General features: G+C 34.9%; 1 protein-coding gene across 1 annotated transcript; it reads left to right on the forward strand.

Moving 5' to 3' along the window:
* The first annotated feature begins 19,780 nt into the window (after positions 1 to 19,780).
* LOC111375086 (uncharacterized mitochondrial protein AtMg00810-like) lies at positions 19,781 to 20,239 on the forward strand. Its single transcript, XM_022997875.1, has 2 exons — positions 19,781 to 19,996; positions 20,054 to 20,239. The coding sequence occupies exons 1-2, from the start codon at positions 19,781 to 19,783 to the stop codon at positions 20,237 to 20,239; spliced, it is 402 nt and encodes a 133-aa protein (XP_022853643.1).
* Positions 20,240 to 20,655: the final 416 nt, after the last annotated feature.

Genomic DNA, 20,655 nt, shown 5'->3' on the forward strand with positions numbered 1-20,655 from the left:
CGAATTCTTTGATGAAGATATTTCAGAGTTTTAATTAAAGTGTGCATTAAGAAAATTTTTATTTGGAATGCTTTTAGAATTCTATTCGAAGTCTATTGAACAAGTTCTAGTTAAAATTCTATTTGGAAGCCCTATCGTGAGTGAAATTTGTGTTGGACTTGAAGAGATCAAGATAAGGAAACTTTTGAACATTCTATTTCCTTTACAATTCTACTTTTAGGGCTTGAATTGTTCCCTACATATAGTTAGTTCTTCTCTACAATATAGTTAGGTTGTTTAACCTCATTAAAAGTTAGATAGATTTTGTATAAACACAAAAGCTTTGTACTCTTTCTCCATATAATAATAAAATCTCCTAATTCCTCTGTCAATTATTTTCTTCTTGTGTTCTTGTGATCAAATACTTTATATTGTGCTTAATTTCTTATTTTCTCCAACAAAGTGCTCTTGGATTAATTCGGTATCATCTTCCTCTTTTCGCAACAAACAAGTTTCGTAACAGTAAGCTTAGAAAACTTTGAAACAGAGGCAAAATTTTTCCACCCAATTGATCGCAACCAATTTATAGAACTCCTCCATATAATCATCAACTGATCTCATACCTTGCCTCAATGAATGGAGCCACTGAAACAAAGTATGAGTGTAGCCAAAAAGAAGTGCCCTTTCATCTTCTTTTTCATCTTCTCCCAATTAGTGATCTTAGACTTGCCTTGTGCTCTCGTGAACGCTTCAATTGTTCCCACCATGCAAAAGCTCTTCCCTTGAGTTTGATAGCGACCAATTTTACCTCGACACGATCTGTAGCATCTTTATACTAAAAAATTTGCTCCACTTCATTCGACCAATCAATAAAACCTTCAGCTTGTAACATACTAGAGAACTCGAGCAGATTCACTCTGAAATCGAGGTCTTCATGGCAATTTTCACATCTACTATGCTCCCAGACTCGAGCACGATTGTGATATGGGTTTTCGAAACTGTTATCGAAATCGTGACCCTCCACATCATGATTACCAATCTTCTGTTCAGCCGTTGGGTTAACTCCACAACTTGTCTCTATAATTCCTTAATCGTTACATCCTGAACATTACGATCACAGTGGGACTTCCTCACTTAGAACCTGCCGTCGACGACCACGACCACGTCTACCAACCATTGTAGCTGATGAAAATTCACCACAGGAAGATGCCGATGCTCTGATACCAATTGAAGTCGAGCGGGATAACGATTATCTTGCTAGCTTGTTGCAACAGATGATTCGCAAAAAAGAATAGAAAGAAAACACCTCAAAACAAAGAGAATTCACTAAAATTTAATACAATGTTATTAATAATGTAAAATGACGAAAATTAACCCACAAGTTGAGTTAAATAGTTGAGAAAATTCAAAAATCTGGAAAATTTATCAAAAATGACAATATCTGAAAATCACACCGAAATAAAATATGAAACAAAAGAAGTAAGTTGTCAAAATTTTGGCTCAATTCGGATTCTAAATCATCTAGAAAAAAGGATGGGAACGATGGGGTTAATAGAGGGAGAGAGAGGACGACTTGTGACCAGCTTTCCGTGGAAAGGTTATCCAGTTGCCACCAATGCCATAGTTTTGAATGTAATTCTTGAGGGATGCATCTATTTCTGGAGACCAAAGCCCCTTTCTCACTTTAGTCTTATCATAGCAATGAATTTTTAGCATTGCTGGCTTCCTATAGTAGAGAGATAAATAGAGTGTGTACATGTTAGGGAAGAAATTTAACAGACGCGCAAGTACCAAGTAATTTTCATTTGTAAAAAAGAAAAAACTTTTCGTAGCTTCAAAATTATTGCATATACTTTTAGTCCCTTTAGCTTGCTTGACTTTGCAAGACCATCTAGAAAATGGCTTTGGTTGGTATTATTCTTGTATAATCTATCATCTGGGTTTTCCTATTTGTTATTATTCTTCCATATACAAGTACATTATTATGCAACCGATTTAGGTCATCAGGATTGTTGTGTTAATTGCTCCTTTTTGCATTGAGATTACTAAATTGATGTTAGTTTCTGTATGCATTTTGGTATTGGCATTACAAGTGTTATGGCTGATCCCAGTGATTGGCAGCATCATAAAAGAGCTACTGGCAGAAGTTTTAGAGTTCTAGAGATGTTTAAACAAATTGAAATTTTGAGAAATCTTCTTATGAACTTTAGAGTCCATGTAATCTCATATGCTATATTGTGCTTGACTATGTATATCTATAATAGATTAGTGCTGCAATAAGGATATAGGAGAAAGTGGCCATGGATCCAGAGCCAGGCAGATGCATGAGGCCTGACGACAAGAAATGGCGGTGCTCGTTGAATGTAGTAGCCGGGCAGAAGTACTGATAGTGCCATGTCCTCTGTGGCCACAATCGTTCAAGAAAGCCTGTGGAAAATCCTCACGTCCACTATTACTCTTTCTATGGTTTGATATTGTACCATTAATTTGTATTAATTTTATCTTTATTTATTTGTTTAATATTCAATATGCAAATCAAGAATTTTTTTCGATTTATTGCAACGATGTGTTCTATATTTATTTTGTATGAACTAATCAAATTATATCAATTTCATGCGAGCCCAAATAACTTTTCTTAATTTTTGTGATTGATTTGTGTAAATTGCTATACAAATAAAGAAATGCAAAATAAAAAAATAAAAAAGAAAAGTAAATTGACCTATGGCAACAATCAAAAAATGTTGTAAAAAATAAAGATATAGGCATAGGCAATATTCAAAAAACATTGCAAAAATGTTAATAGCAACATTAAAAAAATGTTGCAAAAATGATATTAATAACATTCAAAGAATGTTGCAACAAAAGGCTATTAGTAACGTTCAAAAAATGTTGCAAAAAGGTTATTAGCAACATTCAAAAAATGTTGTCGTATCCTCTATTCTACGGCAACATCGAGGCTTGCAACATATGTTTGAACGTTGAAAAAGGTCTTCGACAACGTTTTTTAAATGTTGTAAAAGATTGTTTTTGTTGTTGTTTGCGTAATACATGACAATACGTTTCGGTCGAGCAGCATGCATTACAAGCATATACGTAACAACATTGATTCCGCCTAATACAAATCTAGGTAGATATTGTTTAAGAAAAACTCTTACAACTTTTATAATTTTTCATTTGGCATGAATTGAGAAGGAACTACATTTTTTATATGGACTATCTAATATTGAATAGCGCATATGGAAGCATGACGACATGGAAATAACAAAAAACCTTCTAGTTCGTATTCATTCATTCATGAATACCGAAAATGGTATCAAAGGCCCATTAATTCCGTAGAATAAGGGAACTTGGACACATTATTGAGAATACTAAACTTTTCATCTCATTAAGTCGCACATTTTAAAAGGCTCGAATGATCTTATTTTTCAATGAAATAGAATAATAATCTATAAGAAAATTGTTTAAATATTACAATAAAAACTCTAATCTAAGATATTAATTGAAAAATTATCTTGAGCAAATTCTTAACTAAAGAAACAAATCTAAAACTATCATATAATTGTTGTAATGTTGTTCAACAATAATAAAATGGAAGTGTAGAAGTATGGAATGAAATAAGGATTCAAGGCCACGAGTATAGCCTATGCGACCGCAGGGGCTAAATACCTTATTACGCCCAAAGTATAACGCGGTGATTGTAGTAAAATTTTGGGGTGTTATATCCATAGGGAGATGAAAAATTATTTAAATGATCAAAAGCTTAGGGTTTTTGTTATGATTTGTACAAAAATAATTTACCAAATTGAAGTGGGGTTTAAATATCAGTGTGTGAAATAGTGAAGCGCCGGAATTCACTCTCTCGGATTGAATCAATCAACATCAATCATTCATACGTTTTACTCTAAAATCAAGGTTCCTCACATTCCTATGTTGATCTATTGAAATCAGATTAAGAAGCATCCATATACATCAAGCATACGAAAGTAAATAATCCATCAACGACATACATGAAATTGAAAATCAATAAATACTTCGATCAAACGATAGAAAGAGCATGACTGATTCTATAAAAAATCTAATAAGAATTGAACCAATTTCAATTACCAATTTACAAAGGGAAACCTAGATCAATTTAATTTCACTTCTAATCCTAAAATTTAGACTTCCTAAGAAACTATTCCGCTATGATTTATTCAAATACGATTCAAGAAACGATTATATACCTTAAGCATAAAACAGTAATCAAATCACATCAATGAATCAATTGAAGTTTAAAATCAACAAATATTGTAGTCATTCAATGGAAAAATGATTGGATCCATGAAAACTCTAATACAAGTTAAGCAATCCTCAAAACAAATATATAAATGAGAAATCAAAATTCCAGAATTATTCGACAGTAAAAATCACATTACATGAATGAAAAAAATGTTAAAATTACCAAATCCAATAGACATCCTTCGTAGCTTCACCAATTATTTAGTTCTCCATGGATTTCTTGAGCCAAACTTGAGAGAAATTGATGATGAGAGGAAGAGAGGCATATTCTGGTCGAGTTAGGGTTCAAAAACATGTGGAAAACCCTGTTTCCATAAGTAGTTGAGTCAATTTAGGAAACTGGGATTTTTCGCCTCAAAAACACGTATACTACTGCATGGTATAAACCCACGCAGTCTCATAGAACAAATATGTAGCACCAGAAAATTTCCTGGACCCTTCTACGTGGTCGCATGGTTTTTGAACTATGAGACCGCATAGTTCAACCCTTTTTCCGCCGGACAACTTTTAGTATTTTAGCCATAACTTTTCTTTCTGATGTCCGATTGAGGTGATGCAAGTTGCATTGCATAGCTAACTAAAAGGACTACAAATTTTTATTTTTTTAAAAAAATTATCTTCCAATTTCATCATCTTCCATGTCAAAAATTGGTCTCAATATGAGGCTAAAAATTGGTGAGTAACTTTTTCGATTGGGAATTGATGTATGATCAAACTTTGACATTATTTCATCCCTTTGACTTCTTTCCTCATCCAATTAACCTCTAACACGTTTGAATCTTCATCATAAGGTTGGACGCAAGTTTGGAGTATTTGTACTTTGGTCCCTGAACTTTCGTTTTCTTCAACTTTGGTCATTTTTCACTTGTTTCTTCCGAATTTCATCTCTTTCACCAAAATGCAACCTAAACCAAAACATAGGAGTAATGAGTGAATTTTGGTATAATATAATCACATGAATGCAACAGTTAAGAGGGGAAAATATCATATTTTACACTCTTATCACACCCCCAACTTGCTTATTGCTAGTCCCTAGCAATTTAATGCAGAACAAAACATATGAGTGCTTGATCCATATTACAAGTGAAGTTGTTGAGTTCCAATTCAACTGCGATTCATTATCTTTTCAAACTCAGCACCACAAGAAATTGACAATGTTATGATCATCAAGATATCAAAAACACTTGCTAAATGTGTGAGTGTGTGTCAAGCCATAGCCATCTTACCGCCAACCCTAACACATGTAGCATCAAGTATATCTCAAGCTAAAGGTTCGGCCCCATAACTCACGGGTATCAAAGTATTTAGTGTGGTTCTCTCTATGGAGCTGAGAAATGGATACACTCATAATTTGGAGGCTTAAATGTTTATGAACAAGTAACAAGGAACAAGCAAACATTGATCACATGATAGGCATACTTTCAAATGAGCATTCAACAACTTCTTACCACAAATCGACTTGAGATTAAAACAGTCAATGGAAAGGGTGTGAAAAGGGTTAAGTTGGGTTATATGAAAAGTAGTGCAAAATGAATTTAAGGACTTCCAAGTATCTAGCTAGGCATCTCAACAAGTATTCCAATATATCAATCCTTGCATCAATGAATTCCTCAACCTTTCAATTCCCAACAACAATCCATCTTTTTTTTCATTGTTTTTTTCTCTTCTTTTTTTTTTCTTTCAATTCCCTTTCCTTTTGTGTTTTCTCACCTCACTCGAGCACTTATCATCTCTTATCACTTTCCCCGTTACTTTTCTTCTCAAATGGACATTTAACACCTACTATACACTTGGAAGCATAAAGGTAGAAAAATGAATATTTATAGAATTTATTCCAATGTGAAGAGGTATGGATAACATAAGCGCATGAAAAGAAATGATTATATATGTGTATTGGCTCAAAGTGGCTACTAGGGATTATAATTATGAAAAGAAAAAAAACTAGTATGAAGGCTCAATTTCAATCCTAAATTGACTGTTATCATTTTCCAAGTATAATCAACTATTATATCACAAACCATGTAATGTTATTCTCAAAAGAAGTGTCCAGTTCACAAAACCAATGAGCGCTTATTGCCATTTTTAATATGTGATAATTCTCAATCCTCACCAACTTTCGCATAAGACAACTTTAACAAGAGACTCCCCTAACTACATGTGTTAAACCACTATCTTACCACAACGCTTGTGTGCACAAAAGGATTTAGCAAATGTCTCAATATCCAAACTTTCATGAACATATTAATTCCTAGTGGCATAGTAATGAATTAGGGACTTAAAAAAATTTTAGACCAAATTTCCATGAAAGTATGCAATTCACAACAAAATTCAAGTTAACTCTCCCCCAACTAAATATTGCATTGTAATTAATGCAAAAATATATCCGTGAAAAGAAAAAAATGAAAATGTCACTTGAATACCGAAGTGAATCAACATAAGCTGAAGTGTAATAAGTTTGAAAGTACACATTGAAAAGGGTGATGCAGAAAATGAAAATAAACGAAAATGCAGTGAATAATGCATGTGATGAAAATAAACCTAAAAAGAATGTAAAAATAAGAAAAGAAAGAGAGGGAAAGAGAACTCCCCTTGGGTTGCCTCCCAAGCAGCGCCTTTGTTTATTGTCATTGGCTCGACCCAATGCTTGCTTCTTTAGCTCGCATCTAGTCAAGGCGTTGTCAACACTCTTTGTATTGGATCAAGCTCATTGGAGATAAGCACCAGTGATGCTTTATAATCCTGAAAATCATCAAAAGTAGCACAAATATCAACATATTTCCCATTATCACACCCTACGAGAATTTCAGAATTTAAAAGGAAAGAGTTTAAAGGGTCAGGGTCAATAATCGTAGGTGCTTTCTCCTGAATGAGTGCATCAATCATGAATATTTGATGACACTCGTCATCCTCCTTAGATTGTTTGATGACGTGAAAGATATTGACGTCAAAGGTCATGTTATCAAATGATAGTTTCATTAGACCGTTTCTGCAATTGATAAGAGCGTTAGCTATAGCAAGAAAAGGTCTACCAAGGATAATGGAAATCTTGGAGTTAACATTCACATCTACTTTCACATCTAAAACCAAAAAATCCACTGGGTAGCAAAATTTGTCAATCTGTATCAACACATCCTCAACTATTCCCCTTGGTCTAAGGTAGATCGAACAGCTAATTTCAGGACCATAGAAGTAGGTTTAATCTCACCTTGACCTAACGTTGAGTATATAGCATAAGGCATGATATTGACATTAGCCCCTAAATCGAGGAGAGCTTGTGCAAACTCATGGTTTCCAATGGTACAAGATACGGTGGGGCAACCAAGGTCCTTATACTTGGGTGGAATCCTTTGCTCAATTACCGCACTCACCTGTTCAGTCAAGAAAGCAGTTTTCTTGACGTGGTGTTTCCTTTTTACAATGCACAAGTCTTTTAGGACTTTAGCATACGTGGGTACCTAGGAGATCACATGTAAGAGAGGTAAATTGATCTTTACTTGTTTAAGGTACTCTAGGATTTCACTATGTTGACCAACTGATTTCGAGGTGGACTTGAGGGCTTGAGGAAAGGGCACTCTAAATGGATTTTTCACTACCTTCTCACTAGGGGCACTCTCTTCTGAATTTCTAGGGTTCTTTTCATCTTCCCTAGGTTTAGGGGTTGGTTCAATAACCTTATTAGACCGAGTGGATATGGCATTAACTTTCTTAAGGTGGTTTTCTTCTGAGCCCAAGGTTTGTGCCATATGTTGTCCCCTAGGGTTTGGCTGAGCTTGTGCTGGAAAGTATTAGGCCCAAAGTATAATGCGGTGATTGTAGTACAACTTTGGGTTGTCGTATCCACAGGAAGATGGAAAATTATTTAAAGGATCAAAAGCTTAGGGTTTTTGTTGTTATTTGTATGAAAATAATTTACCAAACTGAAGTGAGGTTTAAATATTAGTGTGTGAAATAGTGAAGCACCGGAATTCACTCTTTCGGATTGGATCAATCAACATCAATCATTCATACATTTTACTCTAGAATCAAGGTTCCTATAACACATTCCAACGTTGATCCATTGAAATCAAATTAAGAAGCGTCCATATACATCAAGCATACGGAAGTAAATAATCCATCAACGACATACATGAAATTGAAACTCAATAAATACTTTGATCAAACGATACAAAGAGCGTGACTGATTCTATGAAAAATCTAAAAAGAATTGAACCAATTTCAATCACCAATTCACAAAGGGAAACCTAGGTCAATTTAATTTCACTTGTAATCCTAAAATTTAGACTTCCTAAGAAACTATTCTGCTATGATTTATTCAAATACGATTCAAGAAACGATTATATACCGTAAGCATAAAACCGTAATCAAATCACATCAATGAACAATTGAAGTTTAAACTCAACAAAAATTTTAGTCATTCACATGGAAAAATGATTGGATCCATGAAAACTCTCATACAAGTTAAGTAATCCTCAAAATAAATCTATAAATGAGAAATTTAAATTCCAGAATTGTTCAACAATAAAAATCACATTACGTAAATGAAAAAATGTTAAAATCACCAAATTCGATCGAGATCCTTCATGGCTTCACCAATTAATTTAGTTCTCCATGGATTTCTTGAGCCAAACTTGAGAGAAATTGATGATGAGGGAAGAGAGGTGTATTCTGGTCGAGTTAGGGTTCAAAAACATGTGGAAAATCGTGTTTCCATAAGTGGTTGAGTCAATTTAGGAAATTGGGATTTTTCACCTCCAAAAAACCTATGCGACTGCATGGTATAAACCCATGCGGCCACATAGAACAAATGTGTAGCACCAGAAAATTCCCTGGACCCTTCTATGCAGTCGCATGGTTTTTGAACTAACCCTTTTTCCGCTGGATGACTTTTAGTATTTTGGTCATAACTTTTCTTTTCGATGTCCAATTGAAGTGATTCAGATCGTATTGGATAGCTAACTCAAAGGAATACAACTTTGCTTCAAAAATCATCTTCCAATTCGATCATATTCCATGTCAAAAATGGGTCCCAATATGAGTCTGAAAATCGGTGCGTAGCTTTTTCTATTGGGAATTGAAGTATGATCAAACTTTGACGTTATTTCATCCCTTTGACTTTTTTCCTCATCCACTTGACCTCTAACACTTTCGAATCTTCATCAGAAGATTGGACACAATTTTGGAGTATTTGCACTTTGGTCCCCAAACTTTCGTTTTCTTCTACTTTGTTCATTTTTCACTTGTTTCTTCCGAATTTCATCTTTTTCACCAAAATGTAACCTAAACCAAAACATAGGAGTATGAGTGCATTTTGACATAATATAATCACATGAATGCAGCAATTAAGAGGTGAAAATATCGTATTTTACACTCTTATCAATACCCATGCGATCGAATGGGCATATGCTGGGCTTTAGGCCCTGCCACGAGTACAACCATGCAGTCGCATGGGTTTAGCCTATGTGACCACATGGGTCTACTAATTAGCCATTTTTTGGCCGTAGCAATTTAAATTATGGTGGCTTTTCACTTGAATTTTGGCACCAATTCGTAGAGATTCATTAAAGTCTATATATAAGTGATTGATAATCATTTAAAAGGTATTGAAAAAGACTTGACATCCAAAATTATTCCAAAACAAAGATCAAAATCCTATTTCTATTCATATTCGAATTTTCTCCTTCGTGTTTTTCAGGTTTTGGTAGAAAATAATTTGTGCTTTGGTACTTTCTACAACAAGGCTTGTTCAATCTTACAAACCATTTCCCGAGAAACCCTGAAGCATCTCATAGACATCGAATAGGGAACAAATAACGTTTGAGGACAACGATCATGTGTACGGGTCTTCAATAACAAAGATTGTTTCTAATTTGTTCATCGTTGTTTCTAGTTTTCATTTTGGTTTCTTCTCCAACCCTCAATTGTTTCTAACAATCTCAAATATTATTTTTGCGATGGAAAGTGAAACAACGATGGCTACAATCAAATTAATGAACCAAGATTTGGTTCGATTGGATCGTTTTGATGGCACCAATTTCATGAGATGGCAAAATAAGTTAAAATTTCTTCTTACTGCATTGAAGATATTCTACATTCTAGATTCAGATTTGGCACCATTATCGAAACTAACAAATGGAGAGACCAAAGCTATAAAGGTCGAAAGACATAAACGCCAAGAAGATTAATTGATATTCTGCGGTCACATTCTCAACGCGATGTCAAATCGTTTGTATGATTTATACGAGAAAAACAATATCGGGGAAGGAGATTTGGAATGCCTTATAGAGTAAGTATAAAGCGAAAGAAAAAGATACCAAGAAATTCTTGATTTCTAAATATTTTGACTTTAAATTTCTTGAGAATATTTCCCTTCTTCCCCAAATGCATGAACTTCAAGTTATTGTCAACAAATTAAAGGTGGTAAAGATTGAAATTCCAGAGATCTTTCAAGTGGAGTCTATAACTGCTAAACTCCTCGAGACTTGGAAAGGATACTAGACGAAGATCATGCATGGTTCCGAAGATTACTCTTTAGAATAATTGCAAAAGCATCTTTGGATTGAGGAAGAGTCCAAAATGCTAGATAAGAGTGAAAACTCTTATGAAGGAACTTTCAAAGTCAATGCAATATAGAAAATTGAACTACCTACGAAATTCAAGAAAGAAAGCATTCAAGGAACTTCAATAAGTCTAAGAAGACGACCAAAGGTGGATGTTTCGTATATGGAAAACCTAGATACTATGCAAAGGAGTATAGACATCGAAAATAAAACAACTTCGAGGGTAAGGTGAATTCCATCCAAGAAGAGAAAATTGTGGCCACCTAAGTGAAATAAACGCAATCAAGGAAAAGGTTCCCGGATGGTGGTATGATACTTATGCTACTGTACATGTATTATATGATAAATCTTTGTTCAATGCATACATAAAGTGGATGGAGACCAAGAAATTCAAATGGGTAACGAGGTTCGATTTAAAGTCATTGGAAAGGGATATGTGGACATCATCTTCACTTTCGAGAAAATCGTTACTTTAATAAGTGTACTACACATTCCTGATATGAATATGAACTTAGTAAGTGAAAATCTCTTAGAAAATGGGGCATTAAAAGTGCTTTTGAGACCAGTAAACTTATATTATCCCTTAATGAGAAATTTGTTGGAAAAGACTATAGAATGGTCAAATTGTGTACTGTTGACAAGTTGAATGATAATAAAACTAATTTTGCGTATATAGTTGATTTGTTTTCCTTATGTTATACTAGATTGAGTCACATAGGTAAAAGCACTACGAAACGTATGATGGAATGTGACTTGATTTCATATGACACAAATAATGTACATAAATGTCAAACATACATGGAATCGAAAATTGTTAAAAGACCTTATCAAAGTGTAAATAGGACCTCTAGCCTCTTCGAATTAACTCATATAGATATTTGTGAATTAAATAATATGTTGACTAGAAGTGGAAATAGGTACTTCATTACATTTATTGATGATCACTCTAGGTATACATATGTTCACTTGATAAAGCATAAACATGAGGCTTTTGTCATGTTTAAGGCATATAAAAATGAAGTTGAAAATCATCTAAGAAAGAAAATAAAGACCTTAAGAAGTGATAGAGGTGGTGAGAAGTTTTCTAGTGATTTTAACTTGTTTTGTGAAAAACATGGTATTATTCACCAATATTCTGTACCTTGGACACCCGAACAAAACAGTTTGGCTGAAAGAAAAAAAATAGAACCTTAATTGAAATGATCAATGCCATGTTATCTATGCTAAGTTGCCATCTAACTGTGGGGTTAAGTCTTGTTGAGTGCATGTAGGATACTTAATTGGACTCCTTCAAAACATACAAAGTTTCTTCTTATAAATTGTAGAAAGAAAGAAAACCAAATATTAGATACTTCAAAGTGTGGGGATGTCTTGCTTATTACAAAAATAAGAACCCCAATAGGACTAAATTAGGTCCTGAAGGTATTAAATGTGCTTTGGATATGTTAGCAATAGCATATCTTATAGATTGTTGAATTTGGAGATCAATGTGAATATTGAATCCAACGATGTAGAGTTCTCTGAGAATTAGTTATCTTCGGATGATGAATTGAGGGAAAATCTTAAAGATATCCAATTAAGACAGTGAAACACAAGACAAGACATCTTCAAAAGATGTTGATGAGTCTCATAAGCTACGAAGAAGCAAGAAAACTCGAGTTGAGAAGTCTTTGGGACCAGATGAAATTGATTCCCAACTTATCTCCTTTTACTTAGTAGAAGGAAATGACGTGAATGTTGTAAGAACAATTCATTTTGTTCTACAAGTGAAAACTGATCCTAAAACTTATAGAGAAGCTATGGCTTCTCGTGATAGTATCTTTTGGAAAGATGCAATTAAGGATGAAATGAATTCGATAATGTCTAGTAATATTTGGGAACTTGTGGATTTGCCGCCTGAATCCAAACATATTGGATGTAAATGGTGTTTAGGAGAGAGCACAATGTTGACGACTTTCTCAATACCTTTAAGGTCAGATTAGTAGCCAAAGGTTATCGATAAAAGGAAGGAATTGACTATTTCGACACTTACGCACCGAAAACTAGAATAACATTGATTAGGATATTATTTGCATTAACTTCAATACATGACTTGCATGTTTATCAAATGGATGTCAAGACGGCATTCTTGAATGGGGATCTCGATGAAAAGGTCTACATGGAAAAACCCGAAGGTTTTCTCTACCTGGAAATGAATATAAGGTGAGCAAGTTAGTGAAATTGTTATACGATTTGAAGTAGGCACCTAAGAAATGACACGAGAAATTTGACTTATCAATTATATCATTTGGTTTTAAACACAATAGCATAGAAAATATTTATACTCTAAAATTTGTGACAATTATGTGACATTTATTTGCTTGTATGTTGATGACATGTTGATAATAAGTAATCACATGAATGGTATAGAAGAAACAAAGAGGTTTATATTTTCCACATTCAAGATGAAGGATTTTGGACAGGCGGATATCTTTTTGGGTATCAAAGTTACAAAGACTAGTGGGGGTTACCATCTAAGTCAATCATATTATATCAAGAATGTGAAAAACAAGTTCAAGCATTTGAACGTAAAGGAATATGTACCCCGATTGATCAAAGTTCTAAACTTGTAAAGAATGATGGAAGAACAATTGCTCAATTGGAATACGCAAGTGCTAAAGGGAGTCTTATGTATGCAGTACAATGCATAAGACCGAACGTAGCCTATACAATAAGTAAACTTAGTAATTTTACTAGCAATCTGAGCAATGATAATTGGAAGGCCATTGTAAGAGTTTCTGGATACTTAAGAAAGCAAAGAACCTAGGCCTACAATATACTAAATTCTCTGCTGTGTTGGGAGGATCTACTGATGCTAGTTGGATATCTAACATGGGTGAAAGTAAATCTATTTCGGGTTGGGTGTTCACTTTTATAGGAGACGCTGTCTCTTGGAAATTAAAGAAACAGACATGTATAACACACTCGACTGAATTTGTAGCACTATCGAAAATCGGGAAAGAGATAGAGTGGCTTATGGATCTCTTTTATGAAATACCTTTAGGATCGAGAACACTTTTTCAATCCCTATCATGTGTGATAGTCAAGCCATGTTAGAAAAAAATTGCAACAAAGTATACAACGGAAAGTCTAGTCATATGAGCCTTAAACATGACTACATAAAGAAATTAATCAAGGATAGAATAATTTTCCTAAATTATGTGGAGTCAATTGAGAATTTAGCGGATCCTTTGACTAAACCACTAAATAGAGATCTAGTGGCATCTGCTTTGAGTAGAATGGGGTTGAAAATCCTAAACCAAAAGGTCTACTAATGACGGCAACCCTACCTGTCATTACTCAAAAGGTAATCCACGAGTTCAAATGATAACAATGAGTCATTTTTTATGTGGATAGTTTCAGCATTATCCAAATCCGCGATAACCCTATCCTAATTAAATAATGTTAGTTGTTACTGAAGTGAGGGTTGAGCTTAAAGCTCTTAATAAAGTTTAGTGCTAAAACACAAATATGTCTAAAAGTAACAAAGATACTGAAAGAACTTTACATACACAAACTTCGAGGTGGTGCCACCACAATAGAAGAGTTTGAGTTTCTCTCTTAAAAGGATAAGCGCAACACCATATTAGCGATAAACGAGTTTGAGGAACTTGAGAACACGTGATACATGTGTGTGTTCTTACCGATATGGAATAACTGACTCAAAGCTTCATGCTACCTTTGATTCCGACTTTACTTTGCTTGAATTATACTATGATTATATTTAAATCGAAAAATATCTAGTTCTTATGCATAAGTATTGTATACTTTGAATATGAGATTTTATTGAATATTAAACAAGTGGGAGATTGTTGCAATGTTGTTCAACATCAATAAAATGGAATTTTGCAAGTGTGGAATAAAATAAGGATTGGAGGCCGTGAGTGTGGTGTATGCGAGAGCATGGGCTAAATACCCATGCAGTCGCATGGGCTAAATACCCATATGCAGTGGCATGGGTCTATTAATTAGCCCTTTTTTGGCCATTGCAATTTGAATTGTGGTGGCTTTTCACTTGAATTTTGGCACCAATTCATAGAGATTCATTGAAGTCTATATATAGGTATTGATATTCATTTAAAAGGTATTGAAAACCGCATGGGCTAAAGACCCATGTGACCGCATGGGCTAAATACCCATATGCGGTCACATGGGTCTATTAATTAGCCCTTTTTTGGCCATTGCAATTTGAATTGTGGTGGCTTTTCACTTGAATTTTGGCACCAATTCATAGAGATTCATTGAAGTTTATATATAGGTCTTGATATTCATTTAAAAGGTATTGAAAAACACTTGAAATCCAAAATTATTCCACAAACAAAGATCAAAATCCTGTTTCTATTCATATTTAAATTTCTTTATTCGTGTTTTTTAAGTTTTGGTGGAAAATACTTTGTGCTTTGGTATTTTCTATGACAAGGCTTGTTCAATGCTACAAACCATTTGTTGGGAAACCTTGAAGCATCTCATAGACACTGGAGAAGGGGGCAAATAATGTTTGAGGACAACGATCACGTGTACGGGCCTTCAATAACAAAGATTATTTCTGATTTGTTCATCATTGTTACTAGTTTTCATTTTGGTTTCTTTCCCAACCCTCAATTGTTTCCAACAATAATACTAAAATCTCATAATGTCAATATAATGGATACAAAAAATAAAAAAAGCTAAACTAATCAACTGATCAGTTTTCGGTCATCACTGCTAAATTTGAGACGTCTTTCAGATAAAAGGGCAAATTACTAAGTCTTCGTGACCAATTTCTCTTGATTTAGGGACTAAAATGAACGTGGTATTATTTTATGTGAAAACCATTGAAGATTTATTGTTAAATTTCAGAATTATTGCATTAAAAGTTATTTTATTATTCTTCTTATTTCGAGTTTCTGTTTCTATAATTAACTGAATTTATGACTATACTCTGAATCATTTAAATAAAATTTTCTGACTTATTTGGTTATTGAAATAAAATTTGATTATTTTCAATTTTTGGCATTTGGCATTCTGTTTTAAGGGGCTGTTTGATCTTGGATTTTACAAGCAATAGGAATAAAAAAGCGGAAAGAGATGGAATAATGTAGTACTATTACGAGTCACATAGTGAGTGCTGTTCCTACCATATTGAACCTTATTCATTGATTCTCCAATCACAAAAGTTGGATTACTCCTAAAATGTGACACCTTTATGGGTTTAAATGCATCCCCTCGATGATTTATTTATGTCCTTCATACTCCTTTTGGACAACAATTTGAAAATATTAAAGTTACTTATTCAAATATAGGCTTCGCTGCAAAATTTTTTCCAATAATGGCATAGGTTCGCAAAAGGTTGCGAGCTCATGATAGTATTATGAGTAACGGTCAGAATTTCCATTACAGATCCATGTAAAATCAATTGATAATAGTGAGCTCGTCTATATATAGAGGAAGGGAAATGGGCCGTAGTGCTAACGGATTGGGCCCAAGCCTAAGCCCAAGACAAGGTTACTTGATTCATTCGATGCAACCCAATTGAAATAATTAATCGATGCCTGGTCGACCAATGGGGTGCCCTTTGACACGTGCATGCCATGTAATTTTTGAGGATGAAAATAGATTCTACAGTGAAAATAATAAATCCTCCATTGAAATAAATAAAATGGTTACTAAGACCAAGATAAAACCCAAAAGTTCAATGAGGATAGAAGATCAAGAACTTTGATCTGCGGCTGCAGGAAGATGGACGAGCATAAATTAGTTTGGGTGGCAATTATCTGTTGACTGACAATAGACTTTTGGGTAATTTAAAGAAGTGAAAAGGGGTTATATCATAAACCTGCTGGAGATTTTTAAATGAAGTTTTTGAAATTGAAGCTTCTTTTTTCTGATTCTGTTAGGCAAAATCGACGTGGTATTTTATTAAAAAAAATATCTTGGAATTCTTGTTTTTATAAAAATCAATCTAGCTGATACAGTGTTGCTGTCCTGAGTCATATATAAACACTCTAACCAATAACATAAGAATCAGACTACTCTTCTTAAGCTATTTTTAAGGAAAACCCAAGATCAGAGCTTATAATTCTCGAGCGAGCCATTAAATCCGTCAAATAGAAGCTCAAACAAGAGATTCCAAAATTGGTGTTACAAAAATTGAACCAATCTTGCTAGGACATGTTAAATGGTATAATCTCACATCAGTTACATATAAAAACACTAACCAACATTCAAGGATTTGAACTACTCCGTGGTTGACCTCTTGAGTTGGGAATTCAAGAACTAATACCAAGGAAGTGTATCAAAGCTGACAAAACGAGCCAAATAAGTGCAAAAAGAAAGCAACGAAGGGAGGGCAGGGGATCAAGTAGGAAAAATCAGTAAATTCTAACAGAAGAAAAATTGCTTGCAATAAGATGAATAAAAAACTAATTTTGAACTGCCATTCACGAAATATAATCATTAATCCCAGTGGAACATTCTGGTCTATCTAATACACTCCTTTCCAGATTTACAAATAATTGCTTCTCCGTCCAGGTGTACATCTCCGTGGCTAAGCAACCACTACAAGTTGCAGTGGCGTATCTAGGTTCCACGTTCAGCTAGGGCGGTTGACTTTGACTTTGACCATTGATCATTGATCGCCGATAATCAACGATCGTATTAAATTTTGATTAAATAATATTAAAAATTATTCAATATATATGCAAATACACTAAAATGTTCAACACCAAGTCTCAAGTCAATCAACACTCCAAGTACTCAAGTCATCCAAGTGCTCAACACATTCAACTCAACTCTCAACACCTTTAACAGACAACAAAGGGCCGGCAAATTGCAGTTGCACAAGCACAAATCAACAAATACAATACATCAACATACAAGAAAAACTTACAACCTCGAAATTGTATTCTCAGAAAGTCAGTTCATGAAAACTTTTGACTGCATAAACATAGAATAGTAGCATAAGATTACACTTACAACCTCGAAATTGTATACTCAGAAAGTCATTTCAAACAATACAACACACAGCCACCTTCCTGGTCAACTTGATATTTGGATTCTTAGAGATTTTAATGAAACGATTCTAATTTAAGATCCACTCTCCAACTCTTGAATCCAAATAAACCATTGTCTAGTCACCTATTACATCCAATAGATGAATAACACAATTACACAAAAATACATCAATTCATTACATCAAACAATACTCAAGTCAGTCAACAGACTCAAGTCACTCTCGACACACTCAACAAACAACACAGGGCTTGAAAATTGCAGTTGCACAACAGCACAAGCACAAAACGACAAATCAATTTGAATTGTTGAATTGCAAATTGACAAATCAACAAAGGGTTTGCACAAGTTTGCAAATTGCAGTATTCAAGACTTCAAGTTATTCAAATTTCAACTCACCAGTCACCTTGCCAGTCAGCAGTCGCCTCCAAGAGTCCAAGTCCAGTCCTCGGAGTCTGTCGGTCGGAGAATGGCCCCTGAGAGTCCCTGACTTCGCACACCAATAGTACATAGTCCACCGCCCATCGCCTCCAGCTGCTACTTCTGTTGTTCTATAGCTATGCTTCGAATGGAAATTTAAGGGTTTGTTGTTTACACTTGGCTGCCGGATTCAAATGGAGTTTTGGGGTTGATTTGGGTTGGAAATTGAGAAATCAAATTAATACCAATGCCATGGACCTTGCTGCCGGTTTCAATTCCTTATTTGGGCCTAATTCATTTTTTTTTTTAAAAAGGCCCAATCTTAAATCAGATAGTCCAAATGAAAAAAAGTAAAAATTGGGAGTCTTCTTCTCCGTTCGGCTTCCTTCTCTGCAACTGCAAATCTGCCACTGTTGCACCTGTGCGCAGCCACCAACCTGGTGGACACAGAAGGTCCGGCGGATCTAGCTAGGGCGGCCGCCCTAGCTCAGAGCGAGCTTGTCCTGATCCGATCTAAGTATGGGCTTCTTGAACGGACAAATCATGACTAGATAATTGTCTAAGCTCTTTTTCATCAGATGAAATGACGGGGTCTTGTTTTTCATATGATTGCACATTATCAGAGAGATCACGTTCGGATCCTGTCTCAGTATGGGCTTATTGAATAGAAAATTCATGATTTGAGAATTGTTCATCAAATGAAATGTCAGGGTCTTCTTGGACAGAAAAATCATGATTGATTAATCGTCTACTCTCTTGTTCATCAGATGAAATGTCAAGATCTTATTTTTCATGTGACTGCATATTCTCCAAGTGAGAATGTCCCAATCCTCTCTATATGACTTCTTGAACATATAAATGATGATTGGAGAATTGTCTATTCTCTTATTCATCAGATGAAATGTCGAGGTCTTGTTTTTCCTGTGATTGAGAATACTCCAAGTCACGAAGTACGGAGTATTGGCTTCTTAAACAGACTGCATGGTTAAAATCCTTACTCAAGAGTTCCCATTTCTCCGGGATCATTTGCTCTAGAGGTTGAAGCATCATTTGGTCCTTGTTTAGGTAATAAATTAGTTAGTTAAGGGCAGTTTAGTCATTTGTCCTTTCTTTTGTTCTATGCTATATAAACTCTTGTACTTTACATTTTGCCCTAATTTTTGGAGACTATGAATCGGGTTCTTCTCATCCACTCCTCTAGTTCTTCTCATCTCATTTGTTTGGTTTAGCATTATGGTTTATATTCTCACATGGTATCAGAGCACATGGTGATGAAAAATTTGTGATTTTTGGCAGAAGAATTGATGGAAGTGTCGTGAAATCCAAGCTAAAAATAGGCCGAATTTGCGGACGGTACTTGCTGTGGAAGGTGCATTTGAAATTGTTGTGGATGGTGCTTGTTGTGGATGGTGCTTGTCATTGATTGTGGACGGTGGTGGCACTAGCTGTTTTTTTTTTTGGGGATTGAACTTGCTTATTCTCCTAAAGGTTATCTTCTCTCTCAGTCTAAGTATATTATGGATGTTATTGAGCTTCCTCGTCTTACTGATACTAAAACTGCTGATACTCCCCTTGAGTCCAATGCTCAATATTCACCCTCTGAAGGTGTACCCTTGACTGATCCTACTTTGTGTCGTACCATTGTTGGATGTTTAGTTTATCTTACCATCACACGACCTGATATTGCTTATGCTATTCACATTGTTAGTCAGATTGTTTCAGCTCCTACTACGGTTCATTAGGTAGCCGTTGTTTGTATTTTGTGCTATCTTCGTGGTACTTGTTTTCAGAGTCTTTTATTTCCATCGACCTCCTCTTTAGTGCTCCGTGCCTATTCTGATGCTGATTGGGCTAGTAACCCCATTGATCGCAAGTCCACTACTGGTTTTTGTATATTTTTGGGTGATTCTCTTATCACTTGGAAGAGTAAGAAACAAACTGTTGTTTCCCGTTCCTCTACTGAAGCTGAGTATTGAGCTATGGCATGCACCACCACTGAGATTGTGTGGTTGCGTTGGTTACTTGCCGACATGGGTGTTCCCTTGTCCTCTCCTACTCATATGTATTGTGATAATCAAAGTGCTATTCAGATTTCTCACAACTCTGTGTTCCATGAGCGCACGAAACATATTGAGATTGATTGTTATTTGGTTCGTCATCATCTGCAGACTGGCACTATCTCCCTACCTTGTGTTTCTTCATCATTGCAGCTTGCTGACTTCTTTACAAAGTCACACTCGATTCATCATTTTCGTTTCTTACTTGACAAACTCTCGTTGCTTCTTGTAGTAGCATCGTGAGTTTGAGAGGGATGTTTATGTAATAAATTAGTTAGTTAAGGGTAGTTTAGTCATTTGTCCTTTCTTTTGTTCTATGCTATATAAACTCTTGT

Source organism: Olea europaea, unplaced genomic scaffold (assembly GCF_002742605.1).
Source record: "Olea europaea var. sylvestris unplaced genomic scaffold, O_europaea_v1 scaffold1334, whole genome shotgun sequence".
Lineage (NCBI taxonomy): Eukaryota > Viridiplantae > Streptophyta > Magnoliopsida > Lamiales > Oleaceae > Olea > Olea europaea.